We start from the raw sequence: 27,225 nt of genomic DNA on the forward strand, positions 1-27,225 counted from the left end.
TTTGTAAAACTTTAGGGGACAAAAATGTAGAAACTAAGCACTGAAAATGATAATGAACACTATGCTCAATCTTAGAAAAAATATTTTATAATGCCTAAGCAAAGACAAAATGTCTTTAAAAGACCTAAGCAAAATCCCTAAATGGGACCTGAATGAATATCAAAAAGGTTTTTGTCAGTGGCTAGAAACTTGTTCCAACAAGCTCCTGGACCACGTAGGCACTAAGTATAAAAAAAAATAGCCGAAACTTAGTTTTAAGATTGGTACGAAAGGAGTCATTGTAGTTTCGATGTTTTTACGTTCGCCCAGATTAAAGAAATAAAACATTCTTGGCGCCAATCAGCAGTGTCCTGTCCCCTATTGACTTGAAAATTCCATCCGTCACTTGCTAGTCTCTTCTAAAGGATTCCAATAGAGCATATTTTGAAACTAATTTTCGCTTTATCCATTCATAAAGAACAAGAATGCACTCGAGATCTTTTTTTCCAGTTGCTTGTTAATGAAATTTTAAAGTTAATTTAAGTTTAAATAAAATTAAGCTTCCTCCCACCGCATAGCCCTTAGCAATTATTCCAATTATTTTAGGGCTTATTTCCTGATTTTGTTGGGGACTTTTAAAACAAGCACTGATTGTCACTGAGAACCCACTCTTGATGAGAAATAATTACAGAAAAACACTGCAAAACCAGAAAGGTTTTGATTTCCTAGGTTTATTTCCAGATATTTTGGGAGGAAGAAGGGCTGAGATGAATTGAACTAGAAACAATTGTGGAATCTAATAAATAGGAAATGTCAAAATTTAACATAGTGAATCAATCGTTTTACTTCATTCAATCAATCAATTAATACTAAAAGAAAAACTATTACAAAAGCACAGCGGTTACTAGGCCCAAGAAACTTTGCTTATAATGGACCACAGAAAACAAGAATAAAACACTTTTGTGAAATATATACAAAAAAAAAACAAAAAACACTGGAACAAGACTACAAGGCTTAAGCAGAACTTTTAGTATTTATACTGATCCAAAAAGTAATGACGTCTGTTTTTCCCTCTAATGGTCGATAAAATCAGTTGCATTTATATACATATATCTATGTTCACATATGTATGAAAAATCACTATACTTCTTTTTGCTTTGGACGGCAGGTAGGCCTCATCTGGTGTCTATGATATTACTTTTCCTTGAGAGGTGATCTTGGCCGGTCGCTTCCGCATGTTGCAGCTTAACCACCAAGGTTGCCACTTGAGTAAAATTGACGTACTTTCCACAACTGCCAAAAATGTGCTACTTTCAAAAGAAAGTGCTGTATTTCAAAATCTTCAATTTGAGCGTGCCCATCACGCTCAAATGAAAATTTGTATGTCATCATCTTCAGGGATTACTTCAGTTGCCTGGAAATGATATTCAGACATATTTGAATGTTAACTTTGCGGAAATCCTCTCATCCTTCCTTCCTCCCATCCTCCTTATTTTTAATAAGAACTAGCGGTTTCTTTGCATCGAGATTGAAAAGGAATTATTCCTAGATAGGCGAGGAACTCCAATTTTATTATTTCATGTTGTCAAGTAATCTATGGCTTTCTTTGCGGAAATAATGCTGAGCGTCAAAATTCTCGGCTCATCAATAGTATTATGAGTTTCTATAAAGAGAAAATTTTTCAAGCTTCTTTCTTTTTATTAAGAGTCTTGTCGATGATTACTCTGCTTATGCAAGACAAGATCGAATATTATTTACGTGTTTACTTCGTTCAGAAACCCTCTGTTGTGCTATATCTCTTTTCGAGGTTCCTGAAGATGAGTGGCACTTGTATGATGAATCGGAGTTCTCCGGTCCTAATCCTTTCATGAAGTGATCCTTTGAAGATATTTTGGACAATATCCTGCTCTTTCATATAGAAATCAATTTTGATGTTGTCGGTTGTTCTGTAGAGCATGGCTCGTACTGGATTTGTTCCAGTTAAGAAAGGGGTCCATCAAGGAGCAGTCAGACCACCCGGTATTTTCAATAACTGCTATCGACGCTAAAAATCTTTGCCCGTAGTTATAGCATCAATCATTCTATTTTTAGTATATTATGCTTTTAACGTTTTTGATATAAGCCGGAACCTACTTCGGAATACTGAAATTTTCGAAAATCTATAAGCTGAACACCCAAAAAATAGACAATACTTAAATTCTGAAAAATCCATAATATCCAAGAAGTGGATAAATCAGTTCCATGTGTACCTATTTGAAACAGATGTATCCATCCAGTTTATTGCCACATACATCTCAACCTTCCAAAAAGATTTTTCTTTCCCCTGCGCCTGTAAGCTGCTTCTTGATTAGCTTAAATGTCAAATTTCAGCAGCTTGTGCCTCTGTTGTCTTATGTAAACTCTATGCTAGCCAAGCGTTTCTTGCTAGTCTTTAAAATGTCACTGCAATACTTCACATTTTCTGTTCGATTCCCTTTTGAATATTGAAAAATAAAAACTAATCAGCTCAAAATAAGATGGATATTTTTACGATTAGCAATGCATATACTTCGCCTACCTCCATGTCACAAGAACTCTCCACCAAGTATTAGCAAATTGAAAGTAGCAGACCCAAAGTCTCAGGACTTTTACAACTGCAAAACAGATACAAAGTTGAATTTCATCATAATATATGAGGGCGGTTATCAAAGCAGTGATTTGTTCCCTTCATTTCTGTTTCTTATTAATCTATATATTGAAGAATACCATTATCATTAAATTACTGAAGGAGCAATTAACAAGCATAATAATTGAAAGTTTATCAAGCCATACTCTGTGCAATTTTTTCGATCAGATATCCAACATTTCAGTATGATGATAAAATTTGGAAAGATTGTCTGAATTTTTAATGACACCTCTGACATATGAAATATGGAAAACCACTGAAGTGTACACAATTTCCCTGTATTTGGTGCAATAGCTGTCGAACATCAGGAAAGAAGAGTTACTTCATCTAAATTTTTATATGCCTAGTGTATACATAGTTTTGCATAAGTAGGGATAAATGGACTAACAGAAAGAAGGTTGTCCTCGTCTGGGATTGGAGGATGTCATAAAGAAAGATTTAAAGAAAATGGGAACTACATGGGAGGGTGTAAATAGGGATGCTTTGAATAGATTGGGATGGAGGAGAAGCGTGCGTAGCTGTTTTGGCCTCAGGGGGCTTGGTGCTGCTGTGAGTTGTTTGTATTAGTAGTGTCATTTCTTCTAAATTTATACGAGTCGTTGAAGTGGTTTTGGAAGCGAAAATGTTTATGCAGGAATCAGTGTTGCAATCATGCTCTTAACAGTTCATTGTGGAAGTTAAACATGATGTGACTGAAAGAAATACTTTTCGATCTCTGAAATCTGCTATTTAATTTTTTTTTTAATGCGTTTGCAACATGAGCTAAAATTGAGGCTGTTCAATAGTAATTTCCTCTCAGTGCTAATGTGTGATTCTGCGAGTTGAGCGCTGACAAAACAGCTAGATAAAGAATTTAAAGTTTTGACAAAGATTGTCTTTGAAAAATTCTCGGAGACAACTGAACAGACAAAATACGAATTCATTCGTTAGATTGGAGCATTAACATCCGCTCGTCATTGATAAAGTCGGTGGCGATATTGGGGACATGGTGTTAGAATGGGCAGCAATATCCAGTCTCAAAATATTTGGTGTTGGACACCTATCGGAGTTCAACGGTACGGACGACAGAAGGCTACACTTGACGATGCCTTGAAAAAGCCGCAGTGGTCTCAAGGACCTCCCTTGATGATTTTTGGCCGAAGACACAGGAGAGGTTATCCTGGAGAGGCATCATAGCCGCATTTTGTACCAAGTGGCGTGGGAAGTCCCAAGCCTCCTGCTTTTTAAGGCGTGCTTACAAGACATGGGATCCTTAAAGAGCAGCTTAACAGGGGCAGATATATACCGTAATAATGGATATCCGAAATACTTGTGGACATGAATAAATCGTAGGTTGTTTGAGTTCATCTATTATTGACGCACTGTTCGTCAAGATCACGATCTAAATCATACATTATCGAGTGAGGAGAATGGATTAAACCTTCATTGAAAAACTTCACACCTGTGCTGACTGTAGTGTTTTTGGTTTCCACAAAGTTCAACACGGGCTTACTGTTATCTGCTTATTGTTGATCTGTTCGATGTTAGTTTTCAAGGACGCAGTTCACAGTTCTAGACGTAACTTTTAGGAGGTGCGGGTAATCTATCTACCTTTCCCAACAAGTTAAGGCCATATAGCCACTGGTACTAATACCACTCTTCCTACTCGCTTCCGCTCACCTCTGTACAAACGTCACTGGGATGATGTGACGTTTTTAAATTATATGTATCACCAAAAAAAAATGTCCGCTAGTGTTGTGGTGACACAGATCCAAATATAATGTAAATACAATGAAAATATTAAGTTCTAAGGGAATTTATACTTTTAAAGCCAGCAAATAAAAACAATCCGCTTTTTCAAGTTATAATCATTTGGTCACTTGGTAACTGAACCAGTTGTTTCAGTTATTTTACTGTAGATCAGGAAGAACAAGTTTAAAGGGTATAGCCTAGAATAGGGTATAAAGTGGGAACTTCTATGGAAAGTTCATGCTGCTTTAAACCTAAATCATAAGGCACTGTGTGCAAGGTGTTTGTAAATACGACGCTTCAACAATATCTCAAGAGAGACCGACAATATTAAGTTGAAACTTGTAGGCTACTACTGTTAGTATTTCTGCTTTTGCATTTGAACCAAACAAAAAATAGTGTCCATGCATCCAGGTTGTCAAGATACCATAGATACAATTTTAGGGGTATAGTGTTAAGTTCTATTTTTCAGAAAAACTTGGGGAAGTGTATAACTAAATTCAACAATAGCATTTTTGTGTGCAGATTTCAAAAAGGGAGTGTTTAATTAAAGATTTCGGAATAATTTTCTTCAACATTTAAATAGTAAATCAGACTATGCATTCTTAAAGAAATAAATTAAAGAAAACAAGTATTTTATTCAGCTGAAAGTAGGGAGCAGAAATAAACCTTAAAACAAACAGAAATTATTTCGTGCATGAGGGGGACTAACATCTCCTCAATACCTCATTCTTTACTCTAAAGTTTGATATTTTGCTCCAAAAATTTTTGATTTACTGAGGGGAGGACTCCCCTTATATCCTGATAAGTTGTGTTCGTTTTAAATTTTAATGTTACTCCTTACTTTCAGCCGAAAAAATGTTTTTTTTTTGTAATCTCTGATCGTTTTTAAATAACGCTGGAAAATGTGACCCTCCCAATGAAAAATTCCCTTGCCCCACGAAAATCCACCGCCCATCGAATTATTTCTGTTTGAAGAATTTGAATTATTAAAGAATACGGCATTAGACTTTACAGTCCCTACAGGCGGTGCTTATCTCCGTTTCTTGGCCCCTCAGCCAGGAAGTGTAATGGGGAGCTGGGGGCGAACCATCCTGTGCTTTCGCACACTCTTCCTGTTTACCTTCCCCAGATTTCTCCAGGTACCCATTTAACAATGGACAAAATCCATAGCTTGCAGTCCTTTCGCCAGGAGCCGTGGGCGGTTAAGTCATCATCAAAGATATAGTTACAAAATGGCCATCGCAAAATTTTAATCAGACAACTTTGGGCAAATAGAGGCTTGGGATGGGGTTGTTGCCCCCCCCCAATGTTTTCGGTCACTCAATAAGGGCACTAGAACTTTCGATTTCTTATCAAATTAACCCTCTCTCGATGCTCTAGGATCACTGGTTTGATACGATCACCCCTGGGAAAAACAAATACGCATCCGTGAACTTACTTCTGGTAAAAAAAAAAAAAAACAAAGGCTGACATTTTTGTGTATAGAGATCAAAACCTCTATAGGGTTCTCTGGTAAGCTGAATCCGATGGTATAATTTTCAATAAGATCACTTTATATTAGATTTTTTCCAAATTTTGCAAATTTTTAAGGTTCGTATCTTTTTATGGGTAACACTAAACTTTATGAATTTTAAAAATTTTGAAAAAGCATTAGAATTCAATTTTTTTCTTTTATGTGTCCGTTGTTTTCAAGACCCTTTTTCTTAGAGTTTTGTTTTCTATTTTGCCGCTTTGGTCCCTACCTAAAGTTCGTTACCACAAACTATTTAAAAAACCGAAAAGATTTGAAATATATATTTTCCAATAAAAAATTTTATTTCAATAAAAAACAAATTGAAATTACTTTGAACACACTCTTTTAAAAAAGTAAGTTTATGAAAATAAAGTAAAGAGCTTCATTGAACAAAAATGAGCAGAAATAGTCAAATAATTTTCCAAGCGTAAAACTACCACAAATCACCATCAATAAATACATGAAATCCAAAACCAACAGAAAGTACAACAAATAACTGAATCAAACTCAAAACGAGCATAAACAATGAAAAGTGGGTCCGACGCCCCCCCATGCCTTTTGAAGACCAGAATATAATTTTCGCTTTACTGAAACGAAATAAATTTTAAAAGTTTTTCTCTTGCTTAACATTAATAAATCCAAAAGTATTCAGACTTTGCAAATTACCTTCTGTCCTTTTGTTTTTGTCCTCTTTAGATGTAAAATAGAGTTATGTTCGGGTTCAGTACATGAAAGAGGTAAACCTAAGCTACAGAATTCGTATTACCTGGCGGACAAACAAGTTAACTTCTAATTCAGTGTGAAAATGATCTCCGTCCTGATTTCAAAAAATAGTCAAAGTTCATGGTATTCATATAACATTCTAGTTGTTTGTCCATTGACCCCTAATTAAAACTTAGGATCTGCAAGAGTAAACAAAGGTGAGACGGGGAGGGGGCTTAAGGTCAGTTTTTAGGAACCTTGCAAAAAAATTATAAAATAATGCCTCTAAATTCTCCTAATGTGGAAGAATCCTGACATGTCGTCTTATCTAATAACACGACCCCTTTAAATTTTTTTATTCTTGCTTTGAATTGATCATTAAGCTGCTTTTCGGAGGGGATGCCAAATTTCAGAAATCAGTAACAAAAGATACCGCGCGCCACAAGTGTGCCAGATGTGGTGCAAACTGTTCAAAACGTGGTGGAACTTATGGCATAATTGGTGATCTGAGATGTACATAAGGTGGACGGAAAGTGGTCACCCCCTCGTATTAAACAACAATGAAGAAATGTTCAAATGTTGGTAATTAACACCATAGTTATATTGGAAGTTTGTTGTAACTTAATCTTTGTAGCAATACGCAGGAAGCTCCGTTTCATCTATGGCTTCTTAGCGATCAGTGTCTTTCTTGCTTTTGCAGTAGCAATGAGAAATCTTAAAAATATACTAAATAAAAAAACAGAGGAGAAAGAGGAAGTTGATTCAAGAAGACAAATTACGCTTATTAATGGAGTTGGAATTATTGTTGGATCTATCATTGGCTCTGGTATTTTTGTCTCTCCAAAGGTATGCGAAACTTTCCCTAATAGAGCTGACAGATGTTTAGTTTGAAACGGGTTTCGGTTGCATGGTTGCCGCTCGGAATTTATTCCGACTAATATTTATTCATAACGAGATTTTGTTTTGATTTTACTTTTTCTGCAGAGTATAGAGGGGGTTTTTGCAAATATTATAGTTCGTTTACACGGAGAGGAAAACTTGACGGGAATCCTGTCTCGGAGACAGGATTTATGTTTACACACAGTGGGAAAAGATTCTTGTCCTTTTGGCAGAAAATTTGAAAATTTTGTAAGCATGGACGAAACCAACAGGAATATTATGATAGCAGCCACGGCATCATTATTAATTGCTGCTGCTTTTAAAAGCACCGAAGAAAAAAAAAAGAGACAGAGAAGAAAGAGGAGATTCTGGGTCAGACCATCTTTTCAGGTAAAGTTAGGATTTTGCAGTCATTTGACCATCTCACCTACACTGCAGGCAGGCTACAGGACTGCTATAGCCAGGCTACAGCTCCTGTTGCAGGCAAGGCCAGCAGGATGATACCCAGACTTGCTTTGGGCTGAGATTTCAGAACAGCTGAATGAACCAGGTTGTGAACAGCTGTTCTGAAATCTCAGCCCAAAGCAAGTCTTTTAGCTTTGTTTTCTTGTAGTCTTGGTGAGCAGTGTCATAAATACAAGGCTTGTCCTGCACCAAACAGATTAAATCAGTAATTTTGGGATGATTCTTTACTGACATGTTATTTGTTTTTCGGCCAAAATCAACAAAACTGTAAATATTCTCGTTCTTCTTGCCTACACATCAAGCAGATCTGGTCAAAAACGGTCTCGGTGAAAGGAATCCTTGCTGGTCGCTAGACTTTTTTTCTACCCGGATTCACGAACGGAATCCTTTCAAGTGGACCAGAATTCCTTTGTCCGCGACGGGAATTCTCGTCCGTGTAAACGCGCTATTATCGATTTATAGAATATTCTATTTTTGACTCGGTGATTAAGATTTGGATTTGCTAAGGAGATTTGATAGACAGAGAAGGGTTTGCTAGACATTTTCCAGAGGAATTGCCTACGGATTGGGTTGGGTACCCGACTGACTTACTGTATTTCAAACAGAAGGCTGTACGAAAAGTGTGGTTCAATCCCAGTTTTTAGGGCTTTAATGAAAGAAAGGTTAAGATGGCTAAGGCACGTTCTGTGATAAATTTTTCGCAGTTCATATAATTGACTTGCCAATAAAGTGAACATACCAGTCGAAGCCTTTTTTTATGTTTTTTACGAATATAATAATCGCTTCTATTGCAAGTTCAAATTTAAGCACTTTTTGAGCTCTTAAAAATGACGAATTTTCTATTAAAGTATGAACTTTTGGTTGTTCTCCAATAAAATAATATTACGTTTTCTCAGAGCCGTTTTCTTGGTCGTTTTCTATAAAATAATACTACATTTTCTCAATGAAAAAATTATTTATAATAAGGTTAGGTTAGGTCAAAAAGTGCTTACATTGGAATTTACGGTAGAAGCAATTATTATATTTGTAAAGCACATAAAAAAGGCATCGGGTGGTATATTCACTTTATTGGTAAGTCAATTACATGAACTGCGAAAAATTTACCCTTTCTGCAAATGAAGGGTGACAGATTATCGAAGATTGTCCTTTTAGGGCTAACCGAGAAGCTGGTCGTCTCTGTTTGGGCTGGAAGGCTGTAAGGAAAGAATTAAGGAAAATGGGAACTTCCTGAGAGGATATAAAGAGCTGAATTGGTCTCTTGAGGCTTGTTGTTACATTGAGTTGTTAGTAGTAGTAGTAGTTTAACAATTGAATAACTGTAGCAGCATTCTTTTCCTTTTCACAAATTTTCCTCTTGTATGAGCATAGTTTTCAGCGGATACTGATATTCACTTGAGCTTGACCATCGAAGGACGACGTAGTCTTTGCATTTGTTAATTTGCTAGCGTTGAAAGGAAACTACCTATATATAGTAGTACTGACCATCTAATTAGGGACGTCCCAGGTGGGATTGTCCTCCCCTTGAAATCCAAAATTTTTTTGTGTCTTTTGGCACTTTTTATTCACATTAGAGCTCTGAACTCATTGAAAATATCACAAGTCCGTTCTTGAACCTAGTTTCACATATATATGTGGTGCACAGCAACTGAGAAGGAATGATTGTTGCCTTTGAGATCTAATTTCACTTCTTAGTTGCATCAAAATTACTGTGTTTTTAATTAGCATTTTTCTCCTTTTTGGTTTATTAAATATCATAGTTTCCCCCTTAGGGGTAGCCTCGTAAAGAACGAAACTAGCCCATAGTAACCAAAAATTTAGAAACATGTTTCGAGGACAAAAAATCAAGTAAGGAATAATGACCATTTGAAGCTGGTTCAGGAATGACAACTAATATTTCGATACAATACAATCTTGTATCTATTGTATCTACAATACAATCATATTTCGATACAATACAATCTTCGATACAATACAATACAACAATAAATCTTGCTAAAAAATCTTTCTCTATCAGAAAGTAATACGAGTTTGTGCATTAAATACAAGTTTTGCTTTCCCTGTCTTTTAAGATTTCCTAGAAAAATATAAGTTTTGTAACACAAATAATACAAGAAGAATATTGTCCTCTTTGAAATGCATTAAGATTTTTGTAAACTGAGGTTGATTAAATTTTTTCCAATTTATAGATAACATTTTGCTTATAATTTCGGCTATTTGTCTGTCGTAATGCTCCATAGAGCTTTGAACTCATAAGAAAGTATACTTTCATTGTATTTTTTCATAGACATTAACATTTTTTTTTAGAATTGATCATTGAAATTATATTTCTGTGAAAAATACTACGCTAAATAAGAAAAATCTTCAATTGATCGCAATTGGTATTTTTCACGGACAGCCAATGGAAACATTTTCTTTGAATGGTAATAGGTTAAATGGCTCTCAGTGACCAAAAACAAATTGCAGTTCACAGAACCGTTCGGAGTGTTGATGGTATCCAGGGAAAAATGAATTACAGTGCCGTCTCCGTAGTCAAATATAATAAAAAAAACGAATCAGGGTGAAAAATTTGATCAAAGGGGCAATCCCCCAGCCTCGGCGCCCACCTCCTCAGTTACTGCACCCCTTCCCCATAGCTGCAGTGCCTAGTGTAACCAACTCGGTGCTCCCTTATGGATGGCTCTGGCATTTGTTTGCTATTAGCTAGGGAGAAATAAATACCAACTTTTGTCTTAATCTGAATTTTGTCTAAATTTTTTCTGAATTTAAAAAATCTTTTTTAGGGTGACCACCCTCCATGAATGGTATTCTAAACAGTTTCAGACTTGTCTTAAAGCTGATTGGCCACTTTCTTTGCATCTTTTCTTCGGGAGCAATTTCTTTAAATCTTTTGAAACTGTCTTAAAAGTTACGTGTTAAAAAGTGATCAGAAACGACAAGATTTTGCCACTGGACAACTATTATAAAATCAGAAGACTGAGTTCATCAAATTTTTGAAAGGTTACCTTGTCTTTGAGCACGAATTAAACTTATTCGTTAAGAATAAAGCCCGTAATTGGATATAAAGGAATTAAGGCCGCAATTGGATATAAAGGAATGAAGGCCGTAATTGGATATAAAGGAATAAAGGCCGTAATTGAATATAACTTCGAGGGGTTTCAAGATTTTGTAACCAAAATGACTGTTTTACTTCTATGCTGATCGAAATGAGAAGTAGAAATAGGCAATGCCTTACCCGGAGGGGGGAGTCGCTACATTTGACTCCATCCCTCACAATTTCTGCCTGGCTCATAAAAACATAAGAAAAATGCAAACAAAGAAATTTTTTATATCTTCTTCAATTTTTTCCCTTTGTCAATTCCCGTCCCCCTGAAAAAATTCTCCCCTCGAATAAAAAACAAGGATTTCCCTTAGGAGTAGTTTCAGGATAGAAGCTTGAAATTTTTGCGGCATTTTTTTTTTCTGTTGAATCACCAGTTTTACTTAACTTAAGGTACCAGTAACTAAGGGATAGATTACTGGGATACATGTTACGAGTGTAAAGGTGACCGAACCCTGGTTTGGTGAGCTCAAGAGACAAGTCCTGAGCTGGTGGAAACACGAGCTAAGCCTAGGCTGTATTATTTAAATAACTCGCTGCAAACGTGGATCAAGTCCTGACTTAGCGCGAAAACAATCTGAGTCAAAGTTCCTGAATTGAGGTAACGCTGTGCATAAACACATTAGCCCCTACTTGCTACAGAGTGAGTAAAATTTTGGATTGGTACAGAAGCAATCGAAGCCCTGGCTCGTCCAAACACAGGGGTAACTACACTCAGTACAAACAAATTGAAAATACACAATCTAGGTGACTCAGTCCAAAAGCTGACTAAAGCGTGACTTGGAGTAAACACGAGGGAAGCCCTTTTCGCTGTAAAGGCAAGATAAGTCTTGACTTGGTACTCACTCTCAGTATAGGCACGTCTCAACTTCAGATCGTAGATGACTCAGGGCACAAGCGATCTAGGCTCTTGACTTCCTATGAGGGTGTAAATAGGGAGGCTATGAATAGATTGGGATGAAGGAGGAGCGTACATAGGTGTGTTGGCCTAGGGTTGCATGGTGATGCATACTACGGAGGTGGTTGGGATGAAAGCCTACCCTTAAGATAGATCTTTATCCACTCCTCAAGAGTATTAAAAAAAAGTTGCATAAAATACTTTCCCGTCAGGGAAAACTCACTTACCACCACCACCTCACCCCCCTACCCATGGTTTGAGCCTTTATTATTCGGCATTTTTTTTGCTAGAATTGATTTAAAACATTAAACAACAACATTGTAGTATAATAAAAATGGTGGTAATTAACACCAGAGTTATATTAGAAGTTCGCTGAAAAAATCGGAGTAAAAATTTCCAAGTTCAGGTGACATGGTACATAAGTGAGTTAAGTCCCTACTCGGCACAGAATGACCTCATTCCTAATTTGGTGCAAAAATGAAATGAGTCCTGATTCAGAGCCAAAACGAGCTAAGCTCTGATTTTTCCAAAAACAAGGGTAAATACGGTCTGTGCGAACAAGTCGAAGGTGCAAAATTTAGGACATTCAGTGCAAAAACTGGCTAAAACCAGACTTGGTGCTAGTACGAAAAAAGTCCTGATTTGCTGTAAAGACGAGATAGGTCTTGACTTGGGACACACTTTCAGCACAATCAAGTCCCGGCTTCAGAACGTAGTTGCCTTGGGCACTAACGATCTAGATCCTTGATCCCCCCTGAATCCTCTGGTTTGTTTCATGTTCCTTTAGTCTTATTTACATATAATTTTAGGGGTACCGATGTACAGGAGAGTAAATGCATTCTCCCATCGTTCCACCTAGGGAGATGAGGAGGAAGGGATAGAGACCCATTTCTTATGATTTACTTTGACCCCCCCCCCCCTTCCTAATAAAAACATTAGAAAACGATGCATAGAATGTCTCCCCTTCAGGAAAACCCTGTTGCAGTCCTCAAGCGCTTACCTTGGCAAGGAGTTATTGTTTTTCGCCATTTTATTTTTGTATAGATTATTATTATATTATATTAAAGTATTATATTATATTAATTTTAAGCTTTAATTTTACTTTAATCTAATTAATTTATTAATTTTACGCTTTAAGTATTCTATTATATTATATATTATTGTATATTATTATTATTGTCATTAACATGTTAAACAGCAATGTAGTAGTTTACAATTGTTGGTGATTAACACCGCACTTGTTTTAGAAGTTCATCGTGACTTAATCTTGGCAGCGCTACGCAGGGAGCTACGTCCCATTTATGGCTTTTATGCTCATTGTCAGTGATATCAGTCTCTCTCTTGCTTCGTTGTAGTGATGAGAAATCCTAGAAACACTATTCATGAAAAAACAGAGGAACAAGTAGAAATTGATCCAAGAAGACAGATTACGCTTATTAACGGAATTGGAATTATTGTTGGAACTATTATTGGTTCTGGTATTTTTGTCTCTCCAAAGGTATGACGTTTTGCTAGAAACAGGTTTCAGTTGCATGGTTGCCACCTGTACATTATTCCGGTCACGTCAAAATTTTGGGTAAAATTATGGATTTGCAGTTTTGATGATCTTGAAATTTTGCTACGTTAGGCAAACAAGCTTCCAAGAAAGGATTCTGACATTGTGTGATCCACCGGGTAAATGTCTTAAAGGGTATAGGTTTTGATTAGGGGCTATTGAGAAGGAAAAATGTTAAAAAGTCATTTCTTAATTCATAATATGTATTACAGCTAATACGTTTTTACCACAACTCCACTACACTTTACCCCCCTAATAGACAAATATATAGCCCAAATGGCAAATATTTCGCTGTTCATATTATTGACTTACTATTAAAGTGAACATACCACTTGATGCCTTTTCAGGCTCTTTCCAAATAAAATAATCATTTTTGGTGCAAATAAATATTATACCTACCCTTATATATACCAATTCAGGGTAGCCTATATATTTGAATATTAAGGACGAGGCAAATTTTAAATTTACCTCTCATTTGTATCAGAAACAAATTTGGTAAATATATCAAAGTTTATATTATTGACTTGCCAATAAAGCGAACTTACCATTCGATGCCTCTTTTTATGCTCTTTACGAATATAATAATCACTTCTATTGTAAATTCAAATTTAAGCACTTTTTGACCTAATCTAACCTAAATTAACCTTATTATAGATAATTTTTTCACTGAGAAAATGTAGTATTATTTTGTCGGAAAACGACCAATAACTCATACTTTAATTGAAACTTCATTCATTTTTAAGAGCTCAAAAAGTGCTTAAATTTGAATTTGCAATAGAAGCGATTATTATATTGGTATAGAGCGTAAATAAAGGCGTCGAGTGGTATTTTTACTTTATTGCTAAGTCAATTATATGAACTGCGAAGAATTTACCAACAAATATGTAGCTCTGATGGTAAATATTTTGCTGTTCATATTATTCCACTCGATGCCTTTTTTATATTCTTTCCAAATATAATAATCATTTTTGGTGCAAATGAATTCTACCCCCACCCTTATATATATTAATCCAGGGTAGCACATTAGGGGGGGGGGGTGGTAAATTTTAAATTTACCTCTCATTTGTACCAAAATCAAATTTCACTCCCACCCCCTGATGTGTCAATATATAACCTGAATGGTATATATAGGGGTAGGAGTAAAACTCATTAGTGGTAAAAGTGATTATTATATTTTGGAAGATCATAAAATACGCATCGAGTCGCATCTTCACTTTATTCGTAAGTCAATAATATGTACAGTGAAATATTTACCGACTAAACTATATAATTTCAATACGCTTCACGATCTGTCACTCTTTTTTCCAGTTCTTCTTTGGTCACAGTTTATTCAATTTACAGGTACCCGAAACAAGACATTTATTGGCACAATTCGTAAAAAGATACTACGATTTGGGGTATATGTTTAAACTTTAGAGGAGGGGGGAGTTGGGATGCAGTCTAGTGGAGTTTACCTAAAAATGTGTTAGTTACAATTATTCTGTATATTATGAAGTAAGCATCAGCAGATCTAAGAAGGTGGGTGGATGCCATCCCCACGATTTTTCTGGTGGCCTCATTCTGCCTTTGTTTCTATTTTTCACTATTTTTTAAAATACACCAGTCAATTTGGTCAAACATTGGACCCCCCCCCCTCAAGATTTTGCTTTAGATCCTGCTTCGGAAGTAAATTGTCTCCTCTACATGTTTCCTTCTCAATAGACCCTAACCTAGACCTATACCTTTTGAAAAACGAAATTCTAAACCTCTCTCCTCCAAAGAGGACTGACTTTTTACAATATCTGTGTTACAAATACGAAATCTTGCATTATAGATCTTCTGTTCAAGTGAGGCACAAGACAAGTGTTTCAAGCTTCCTAGCCTACCTTTGCTCAGTCCTAATTTCTAGGGCTTTAAGCATCTAGAAATCTTTTCCAAAATTTAGTTAAAAACTCTTGCATGGCCTAAAATTTTCTTGAAACAAAAGTTGTACTCACAAAAATTAAAGCCAATAAAAAAAGAAAATGATAACTCAAAATTAAGGTTTTTTGTCAGATGTCAAATAAAGAGTCATGTTTTCCACCTTGTAAGCCCTAGAAGTTAGAAAATCTATGCTTCACTGAAAACACAATAAAAGAAATCCAGATTGTCATTGGTAATCCTTTGCCTAAAAATTGCAGCAGCGCATTTTTCCTGTTTATGATTTTACCTATTGCTTATGCGTACTTATTTATCCTCTGTTCTTCACTTCGCACATATAAAGTAGATTATGTCAGAGAGGCTGCATTTTTTTTCGCTAAATGAAAATACTTCAAGAGAACTAAATTAGAGGAAAGAGTACGAGTAAGGTAAAAATATCTCGAAAATTATATGCAAATTTTATGGATAGGGCAGTTCTAATTTTCTGAAACATATCTAGACGATAGTTGCACTTCAACTACTGCGTCGTTTGCGTTGTACTGAAAACTATGTTTCTTGAAAAGTCCTTGAAAAAAATTAGTAAAATTAAACTGAATATTTGCGATATTAATTGGTGGAAGCTCAGCAGTTTAAGATTATATTGTACTGTAATTTTTATTTTTATCTTCAACATTTCAATAAGTAGGCTACTAAAGAAATATTTGTAGTATTACTTAGTAGGCCTTAGACTCTTACAGTTAGGTAAGGGGACAGTAGCCAAACTCTTGTTTGTAGTAATTTTTTCTCGTTTTAAGCTTGATTTATGAATTCAATTTTAAGTTTGCTCGTTTTAAGATTTATTCATTGATTAATGTTAGTACCTGTCGTATGTTTATGTGCTATGATTGTTTATTTAATTTCTGTTCGTTTGGGTTTCATTTATTCTTTAATAGTAATTTCTGGTTGTTTTCAGTTTGAATTATCATGGATTTTTGTTTCTGCTGATCCGAAGTTTAATATGACCTTTACTTTTCTTTGAAAAGCTTTTTGGATTTTTTTTTTTTCGTTTTTGATTGCCAAAGTTATAGGATTTTCCTATAAAGTTAATACGACCATCCCTTCCACAAAAAACCTTGTATGTTAACCACGGGCAACTTGCATAAAGAACAACCCTTGCCGCAGGGTCAACGGGGGATTTTCCAACCCCTAAGTTTCAGTTTTTGAATTTTGGACTATTTTGAACAAAATGGATATTTCAAAAGTTTGATCGGATATATTTGGCCAAAAAAAGGTGCGAGGGAGAACTAGTTAACGTCTTGTCACTTTTGACTCTTAAAAACGGCACAAAAATTTTGATTTGCAATTGAATCATCCTCTTCCAAAGTTTTTGAGACCACCCCTTCCAAAAAGACTTTGTTTGTTAACGATGAGCAACTAGTATAACCTATAGCACTTGCCCCAAAGGTTTTTTTTTGGTGGGGGGGGTATTAAAACCGGAACCTTAGTTATTTGACATTTGTACTATTTGAACAGAATAGCTATATAAAAATTTGGATTGGAAGCACTTGGATAAAAATGGGTGTGATGGGGGGGGGGTGTTGACTGGTTGCTGTCCGATTACTTCTTACTGTTAAAAATGGAGCTACAACTTTCGTTTTTAAATTGAAATCGCCTGATCCGAAGTCTATACAACCACCCCTTCGATAAAAATCACAAATATTAAGAATGAACTGCTTTCAAAGTAGCATTGGATTAATATCTCCTGAATATACACCCTTATTTGGGTTCCAAAGATGGTCTAATTTTGGGTCATTGACCTACTTACATAACCATACTACAAGAGAAATGCATCATTGACATAATCTAGTCAGCATCTCATTTTCAAATATTGTCTCGGCATGATTGACAAGGTAAATCCAATGTCAAATATATCGATAATTCTTTTTTTTGTGCTGAATGAAACTGGTTTATATTTTTATGGGAATCTACATTAAGGGATCAAGCGGTATTTTTAATGTATTATGTTAAAAGGTGCCGAGAATAGAATTTTAGTAGCATTGAAATAATAAAATAGAAACTAAATAAAAAAAACAAAAATACTAAATAAAACTTTGTCATTACAAATGTTGTTTCTCTAAAACAAAAAATCACGAGTAACATATGTGTACATCTTTCATTTTGTATTCAAAAATATCACAAGTAAATTTCTTTTGCTATTGGCTCGAAAAAATCATCTGGTGATACTATATTTGGATGTGCACTTTCAAAATGTTTTGTACTCTGTTTTGCCCAAAGCTTGATGAAGATATGCTTCTTTGAATCAAATGCGTGGTTCAAAATTTTTTAACACAGTTTTTCACAAAGCTCAATGAAAGTATGCTTCTTTGAATCAAATTTTTGGTTCAAAATGTTTTGTACTTTGTTTTGAAAGTTCTTAAGCCGAACTGGCCAGACATGACAATAAACAACAAAGAGAGATAAAACTCTACAAAAAAAAACCTCAAACGAGACGACGGCCAGTAGAGAGGAAAGACTAAAACAACGCGGATGTTTCGCCTGTATCCAAACAAGGCGTCCTCAGCACAAGATAAAAAGAAAACTAAACTAAAAACAAATAAAGTTCTCATTGAAGTAACTTATCCCTACGTGGATAAGTAGCGACAATTGTATTTATTATTATTGGTGGTGGTTTTATTTGTTTTTAGTTTAGTTTTCTTTTTATCTTGTGCTGAGGACGCCTTGTTTGGATACAGGCGAAATATCTGCGTTACTTTGTTTTATACAAAGCTCGAAGAAGATATGTTTCTTTAAATCAAATGTTGTGTTCAAAATGTTTTGTACTCTATTTTCCACAAAGCTTGATTAACATATATTTCTTTGTATGAAATGTAGGGTTCAAAATATTTTTTCCTCTGTTTTGCAGAAAGTTCGATGAAGATACATTTCTTTGAATCAAATTTGTGATCCAAAATGTTTTTTACTCTGTTTTTCGCAAAGCTCGGTGAAGATACGCTTCTTTGAATCAAATGTGTGGTTCAAAATGTTTTGTTCTCTGTTTTGCACAGAGCTCGATGAAGATATGCTTCTTTGAATTAAATGTGTGATTCAAAAATAGTTTTGTACTATAATTTGCACAAAGCTCGATTAATACACGTTTCATTGAATCAAATGTGTGAAAGAGAGACAAGCAAACCGCTGCTCAGACACACAGACACAGAGAGAGAAAAACATCTACCAACACATAGTCAGACACAGAAAGACAGACACGGGGACAGTCAATCATCTGCTCAGACACACAGGCACAGTTAGAGAGACAAGAAAACAGGCTCTCTCTCTCTCTCTCTCTCTCTCTCTCTCTCTCTCTCCCCTCTCTCTCTCTCTCTCTCTCTCTCTCTCTCCCTCTCTCTCTCTCTCTCTCTCTCTCCCTCTCTCTCTCTCTCTCCCTCTCCCTCTCTCTCTCTCTCTCCCATTCTCTGTGCCTGTGTGTCTGAGTGGATGTTCGTATGTCTTCGTGTGTTTTTGGGTCTGACGTTATGTGTTTGTATGTGTTTATCTCCCTCTCTCTCTCTCTCTCTCTCTCTCTCTCTCTCTCTGTGTCTCTGACTGTCTATTTGCTTGTCTTTTTCACTGTGCGTGCGTGTATGAGCCAATTTTTGCTAGTCCCCGGGTCTGTATTTTGTGTGTTTGTGTGTCTGACTCTTGAGTGTTTGTAGGTGTTTTTGGCTCTCTCTGTACCTATATGCCTGAGCGGCAGTTTGTTTCTCCTCTCACATTTGATTCAATGAAACATATCTTCATCGAGCTTGGTGCTAAACATAGTAAATCTTTTTTGAAACCTCACATTTTATTCGAAGAAGCGTATCTTCACCGAGTTTTGGGAAAAACAGAGTACAAAACATTTCAAACCAGACATTTGATTCAAAGAAACTTATCTTCATCGAGTTTTTTGCAGAACAGAGTACAAAATATTTTGAACCATACATTTGATTCGACGAAACGTATGCTGATCGAGCTTTGTAGAAAACAGAGTACAAAACATTATGAACCAAACATTTGATTCAAAGAAAACGTCTTCATCCAACTTTGTGCAATACCGCGTACAAAACATTTTGAACCACACATTTGATCCAAGAAGACGTATCTCCACAAACCTCGCCTACCCCACATTTGGATTCAAAGATGGCTATCTTCATCAAGCCTCGTGCAAAGCAAATGTGTGCAAAATCATACATTTGATTCAAAGAAAACGTCTTCATCCAACTTTGTGCAATACCGCGTACAAAACATTTTGAACCACACATTTGATCCAAGAAGACGTATCTCCACAAACCTCGCCTACCCCACATTTGGATTCAAAGATGGCTATCTTCATCAAGCCTCGTGCAAAGCAAATGTGTGCAAAATTATACATTTGATTCAAAGAAGTTTATCTTCATTGAGCTTTGTGAAGAACAGACTACAAAATATTTTGAACGACACATTTTATTCAAAGAAGCATATTTTCATCGAGCTTTGGGCAAAATAGAGTACAAAACATTTTGAAAGTGCACATGTGTGACACAATAGACTAAGATCACTCAAATCAATTATAAGGCCACCATTAATACCTTTAGCTATAGATGAAGTAAATATACTGAACAGCACAGGGCTAAGTATTGAACCTTGTTTCAAACCTCTTATAATTTTCACTGGTCGTGACAGAGTTTCTCCATTTAACTTAATTCTAATGAAATAATTATTATACCAACATTTAAGACTTGCTACAACGTAAGTGTTAACTCCGTACTTCAACAACTTTGTTAATGCTTGCGCTTGAATTGCTGAGTCAAAAGCCGATGATATGTCTACGCTTCATATAAATAGGGGCAAGCCCGTACTTTCCGCTTTAACCATAACTCTTTTAAGAACCCTGTGAGCAAAAGCACAACCCAAATGTGACGGAAACCAAACTGACGGTAATCTAGCGAGCACTTGGATACTATTTCTGAAAGTATAAGACATTCAAACACTTTACTCAATTTGGTAGAAACTGTTATTGGGCGGTAACCGGAGCCCTCTTTTGCTTTTTTTTACCTTTTTTAGTATATTAATGACTATACCAGTATGAAAAGACTGTAGCACTGTTGCAGAATCAATACACATCTGATATAACAAGGTAAGATGCTGGTAGAGTAAGTCAGACCCGTGCTCGAGGTGTTCTGTAGATATACCATCGAAACCAGAGGGTTTCCGGCGCTTTAACTGACGGATAGTACACTTTATATCTGCAGGAACAATTACAAATGTGCTTATTTTTTTTAGAAGGGGCTGTAATTTACATTTCAAACTAGTTTCACTGTCACTTTCCAGCTTTAAATTCTTAGATTTAAAGACGCCACTGTAATGCTTAACCCACTCTTCCTCACTAATTTTTGAGGCAGGTTGACTTTCTGGACCCAATTTTTTAAAACACTTCTACATGTAATTTGGATTACTGATCGTTTCTTTAGATACTCGGTCAGCATTTTCCATCTTTGCTCTGTCAACCAACACACTGTATTCTTTCTTGGTTCTTCGGAAAAGATTAAACAGTGTCCCACTTCTAGGCTATAAAAATGTAAACCGGTCTCATCCAACCCAAATAATATAACTGTCATCTGACTTCTTGTTAATCATGCCAAGACAGGCATTTGAAAAAGAGATGCCGATTGGTATACATATCCATACTCATGTAGTATGGTTATGTGTGTAGGTCAGTGTTCCAAATATAGGCAATATTTAGGGCTCAAATAAGGGCGTATATTCAGGAGTTATTAATGCTCTAGTACTTTCATAACTTATAACCCTTGCCCTGAGAGCTGTGGAGGATTTTGTCAACCCCCAAAAAATAAGTATTTGACCTTTGGACTAACGATAATTTTAGAAAATTTGATTTGAAGAATTTGGGGGGAAGAAGGCACTAGAACTTCCAATTTTCAGTCAATTCAGTCTCTTCTGAAGTTTATACGACCATCCCTTCTAGATGAAGTAATGAGAATTTTTTTTTACAATATGGGAAAAAACGAAGATAGTTTGAAACTTTATGGCCTTTACTATAGTTAGCGCTATAGCGTTGCCTCTGATGTTTAAAGAGCTTGACGATTATCTTTTTTGTAAAAATATAAAGCTTTCAATCGTAAATGAATACTGGGAAATCCGTCCTAACTGGGGAAAAGGCTTAGGGATCGTTTCTGTTGTATGCATAGCCCTACATCTGGATTCAACACAAAATAGTAGGTCTTACAACGGATCAAACATTGGAAAGAACAACAAGCAAATATACTATTAGACCTTTATAGATATGTCAGTAAGGATGATGCTACATTGTCTGGTAGTATTGGTAGTGGTAGTACCACTACTAATACCGTATTCGTTCTAACTAATACCTATTTATGCCGTATTCGTAGGAAGTCCCTTGATTATATTGGCATTTTCAGGCGCCTTCTCATTGCTGCTGCACCTTGTGTACACAATATCTATGCACCGTACCGTTACTTATGGTGTATATATAATATGCCAAAGGATATTTGTGTAGCATAATAGTGATAAAATTAGAACGTCTCATCCTCTATATTTTATTAACCAACATTTATTTCAGGGAGTCTTCATTCATGCTGGATCTCCGGGAGTAGCCTTAATAGTGTGGGCAATATCAGGTCTCTTTTCAACAGCCGGTGCTCTTTGCTTTGCCGAACTGGGAACAGTTGTGGCAAAATCTGGTGGTGACTATGCTTATATTTTAGAGGCTTTTGGTCCTATTCCAGCATACCTCAGCCTATGGGTGAATATGGTGATCATTCGTCCAGCATCACAAGCAGTCGTTTCTCTCACTTTTGCATTGTACTTATTAGAGTCGTTCATGGATGGATGTGCTCCCCCTGATTTGTCACTGCAGCTTCTTGCTGTAGCATGTATTTGTAAGTATCATCACGGTTTTAATATTCAGTTTAATACGTTCTGAGACCATACTGGCTGTGCATGACGTATGAAAACAAAGAAAGGGAATAAAAAATGAAAAGAGAAAAAACAAATAGGTGAAAAAACGAGGATTTTATCAGCCAGTAGCTAACCACAAACAAACGAACAGTAGCTAACCGTTTCTTAACCACAAACAAAGCACTATTTTTTTATACTACAAACAGGGGCGAATCTCCAACATTTTTATTGGTAGAGGGGCAAGAGCGGTCCATATCCAGATAGCCAAGGGGCATAGGATATATATTAACTTTTCCTCCAAATTATTGGGAGAAAAACCCCTTCACCGAGGGTATCCCTTCTGACGTTAATAATAAAATGAAGCCACCCCTTCTGCTACTCACCAGAATAGCAAAATACACCCAAATTAGGATTAATGTTTTTAGTATCAGGGAAATAATGAAAATTCCGCTCCCCTATTCAATGGACTGATTCGATCTATATTTTTATTTCGTATCTTAGTTTCCTGGATGTTATTTTAGGTTTCTTCAATTAAAGAAATGGATTATTATCCCAGTGCTATTCGAGGGGGAACACCTTAAAGTGATAACAAATCAAGAATTCCTTGGAAAATATTCTTTCCAACCTGGAAAATTACAGTCGCATAGTTTGGGGCTCGTCTATTAGGATTCGTTTTTCGAGTAATGCATGCTGTCGAAAAGGATGTTTGTATAATTCTACTTCATCTCAAAGAAGAGCACTATAATGCAATAATAAATCAGTAGTTTCCAAGAAAATTATCATTGAGTCCTAGAGAATCACAATAATTAGCACTGAAAATGGTATTTATCCAAGAAAACCACATATTTTAGGAGACTAGCAGCCCTCAAAAGCTACAATTGTAAAATCTTTCTGTGGTAGATTTTTCTGAAAAATAATTCCTTTAGTTCTAGAAATATTTATGTTTCGGTAAAATAGAGGGGTAAGGGGGATTATAAACCTATAGAATATCTAAACATTTTTTTGTTTCAGGCTTTAAAATTACCGTATATAGTAATATATGGTAAATCGATTGTAGTATATTATAATACAGTGTATTTTGTAATTTTTCGACTGTTATTTTTCTAGCAAATAATTGTTCGTCAAAAGAAGTTGAGATATAACTCTGCGTTGTCTCCATGGGAACATTAATCAAGATTAAAAAAAAGGGTTTTCTGAAAAAAAGTTTGTTTCTGGTCAGAGACAAAACGTATTCCTCGGGGATATCGGAACTGTTGCCTTTAAATCTGTTGACCCGTTGATAAAAATCAGAGGCAACGCTATAGCGTTGCCAATAGTATAAACTTCAGAGGGGGCTCACTCGATTGGAAATAGGAAGTTCTAGTGACCTTTTTACGAGTCAAAAGTGATCAGAGGGCAATTATTACCCCTACGGCCTTTTTTCCTTAAACTCATCCGATAAAAATTTTGAGGAAGGCATTTTGTTAAAAATAGTTCAAAGATCGTATAACAAAAACTCTGGTGTCATCACAAACGCACATGGCCCAGAGCATGCATTGTAAGTTATTTCCTGGTGGTATGTATGGTTCTGGAAGGGATGCTCGTATAAACTTCAGAGAGGGCCCATTTGATTGGAAATTGAAATTTTGAGTTCACTTCTTAAGAGTCAAAAGAGATCAGAGGGCAACTAGTCCCTTCCCCTCCTCCACGTCTTTTTTCCCCAAATACATCCTATAAAATTTTTAAATAGCCATTGTTTCTTAAAATAGTTCAAAGATCATATAACGAAAACTCCGCGGTCAAGATAACCCCACCAGGGCCCGGGGACAGGAGTTGTACGTTAAGCCCAAGGGTCATATATGGTTCTTATGGAAGGGATGCTCGTTAAAGCTTTAGAAAGGGCTCATTAAATTAAAAATTCAAAATTTTAGTTCACTTTTTGTGAGTAAAAAAACATTGGATGCACATTTCCCCCTTTTTTCCCGAAATGCATCTGATGCACATTTCGAGATACCCATTTTGTTAAAAATAATTCAAAGGTCAGATAAGACAAACTCCAGCGTCGAACCCCCCCCCCCAAGGCCCGGAGGCAGGTGTTGTGAGTTATACACCGGGGTATATATGGTAATTGTGGAAGTAATGCTCGTATAAACTTCAGAGAGGGCTAATTTGATTGGAAATTAAAAGTTTTAGTTCTGTTTTTAAGAGTCATAAGATATCTAAGGGCAACTAGTCCCCCCCTCATGTCTTTCTTCTTCAAACTGATCCGATAGAAATTTAGAGATAGCCATTTTGTAAAAAATAGTTCAAACCACAGGCAATAAAAACTCCAGTGTCAATACAACCCTCGAGGCCCCAGAGCCAGGTGTTGTAACTTGTGCCCTGGGGGCATATATGGTTCTTGTGAAAGGGATACTCGTATCAATTTCAGAGAGGGCTCTTTTGAATGGAAATTGAAAGTTCTAGTTAACTTTTTAAGAGTCAAAAGAGATGGGAGGGCAACTAGCCCCCTCCACTGTCTTTTTTCTCCAAACCCGTCCGATATAAATTTTGAGATAGCCATTTTTAAAATAAAAATAGTTCAAACATCAAATGAAAAAGCTCCGTGGTCGACACCAACCCTCTGAACCGGGGGACAAGTATTTGTAACTTCTGCGCCGGAAGCGCAAGTGCTTGTCGTATAAACTTTTAAGTTGGCTAATTTGATTGTAAATTGAAAGTTCTAGTTGCATTTTTGTGAGTCAAAAGTTAACGGAGGGTCCCCCCCCCCCTAAGGCACACACCCTCTTTTTCCAAATTCTATCCAAAGAACATTTTGAGATAGTTAGTTTGTTTGAACTAGTCTAACGATCAGATATCAAAACTTCGTTGGTGACGTATACCCCCACCCCTCCAGAGCCTGGGGAAGGATTGTAACTTATTCTGCGGGGTACATAAGATTCTTATGGAAGAGACGGTCGCTTAAACTTTGGAAGGGATTTAAATGATTATAAATTAAAAGTTCTAATTCACCTTTAAAGACTCAAACGTTATCCGAAGGTGACTACCCGCCCCCCTCCAACGTTCTTTTACCCAAATGTGTCCAATCAAACTGAGTCATCAAAGGTAATTAGAACGAATCAACCCCCCTCCCACGCCATTTTTCTCAAAATGCATCTGATGAAAATTTTGAGATAGACATTTTGCTCAAAATAGTCCAAAATTCAAATTACTGTAACTTAGGTGTCGAAAAATCCTCCCTAGACCCCAGGGCAAAGGATGTAACTTGTGTAAGTTGCCCATTATTAGAATATAAGGTTTTTGCGGGAGCAGTGGTCTTATTAACTTTGGAGGGGGCTCATTCGATCCAAAATTGAAACTTATAGCTCTTTTTAAGAGTCCAAAGTGATAAAATTGGCATCTAGCCCTCGCCCCACTTTCCAAAAGGGCATCCGGTAAAAATTTTGAGATAGCCATTTTGTTCAAAAAGTTCAAAGGTTAAATAACTATGTTTCCGGGGTTAACCCCCCCCCCCCAACTCCTGGGAAATGGCTCTGAGCTACGAAACTTAATTATTATTGATATGATACGTCGTTTACTTTGATACTTGTATTCAGTGATTGACTTGGTGGCTTTGATTTACGGTGCAAGGGCACCGTAATTATTATTGATTTGATACGTCGTTTACTTTGATACTTGTATTCAGTGATTGACTTGGTGGCTTTGATTTACGGTGCAAGGGCACTGTAAATCAACCTGGCTTTGATTTACGGTGCAAGGGCTGTAAGTTATGGAAGTTGCTTGTTGTTACTTTGAAAATTTGTTTACTGTGATGCTGTCTTTACTTGGATGCTTTGGTACTTCAATATTGTTTCTTTGATACTAGTTTTGATACTTTGATAAAGGTTTAATGTTGAAAATGATCTTATTTTTAAATTAGGAGTTTTTAAAACCCGAAACCTTTCTAATCCAAAAACAAAAACAAAAATAATTAAAAAGACTCTCCAAAAGTTATTTACCAATTTTTTCCGATAGAATATGGGTTATACACCTCTAATAAATGTTGTCTTCACTGTAAATAAGACTCTTGCTACTGCCTGTTTCCCAAATGGTAAAAGTATTATTCTCTTACTTAAATTACAAATTCTCTCACCTAGAGTTATCATTCTCTTACTTAAGTGGCCACAAAGTTCTGCAAAATTAGTTTACAATTTTTTTTATTATAATAATTGGGAGAAAAGAGTTCAAAGACAAATGAAAATTGGACTAAGGATCGGTTTTTAGACCGCGGTCGTCTTCAGGGAGTAGGGGTTATGTACCTCAAATGAATGGTGTCTTCAATACAAACAAGATTGTGGCTACTGCCCGTTTCTCTGACGGTAAAAGTGTCATTCTAATGGTTACTGCCCGTTTCTCTAATGGTAAAAGTATAAGGCCTACTGAGTATTTGGCGATTTACTAAAAAGAATCATATTACAAATATTTTCTTTTGTTTGTATTACATCACTGAAAATGAAATGAAAATTGCAGTGAAACCTGACCACGATTTACCAATAGGCCCACTAGGCCCTGTGGCTTTCGCTATTCCCGAAGTTTTGGAGATTTTTCCCAAGAACTTGAAAAAAAAGAGAGGCAAAAACGCTTGGCGTTTTTGCCGCTAAAGCTTTAAAGCTTTATCTCCGAGAAGCGTTAAAGCTTTAAATCCGGCCCTTAGTAAAACAAAATCTTGAACTGGTGAGCTTTCAGCAATAAATATCATTATATATCAGATATTCAGTTTAATTTGCTAGTTTTTAGTTTTTTCCAAGATTGTGAATTTATTTTGGAATAAAAAAATTATTTTGAAATAGGGAATTTTAACAAATTTAAAACTTTGGCAGTCAAAAACGAACAGAAACTAATTTAAAAAACTTTCCGACAAAGAACTTTTTAAAGGAAAAGTAAAGGCCAA

At 36.0% G+C, this 27,225-nt stretch overlaps 1 protein-coding gene across 2 annotated transcripts in view; it reads left to right on the plus strand.

Annotated features, from left to right (window-relative positions):
- The first annotated feature begins 7,283 nt into the window (after positions 1–7,283).
- The window catches only part of LOC136028399 (Y+L amino acid transporter 2-like), a 61,538-nt gene continuing 41,596 nt past the window's right edge, over positions 7,284–27,225 (plus strand). The window contains exons 1-2 of one of the 2 annotated variants that reach the window (XM_065706217.1): positions 7,284–7,436; positions 21,979–22,297. In XM_065706217.1, coding sequence (XP_065562289.1) covers positions 7,296–7,436; positions 21,979–22,297 — 460 coding nt within the window. In that variant the 5' untranslated portion in view covers positions 7,284–7,295. Of the gene's footprint in view, positions 7,437–13,176; positions 13,428–21,978; positions 22,298–27,225 lie in introns of those variants that run through there. The other variant, XM_065706216.1, reaches the window with a different exon arrangement.

This window comes from Artemia franciscana, chromosome 6 (assembly GCF_032884065.1).
Source record: "Artemia franciscana chromosome 6, ASM3288406v1, whole genome shotgun sequence".
NCBI lineage: Eukaryota > Metazoa > Arthropoda > Branchiopoda > Anostraca > Artemiidae > Artemia > Artemia franciscana.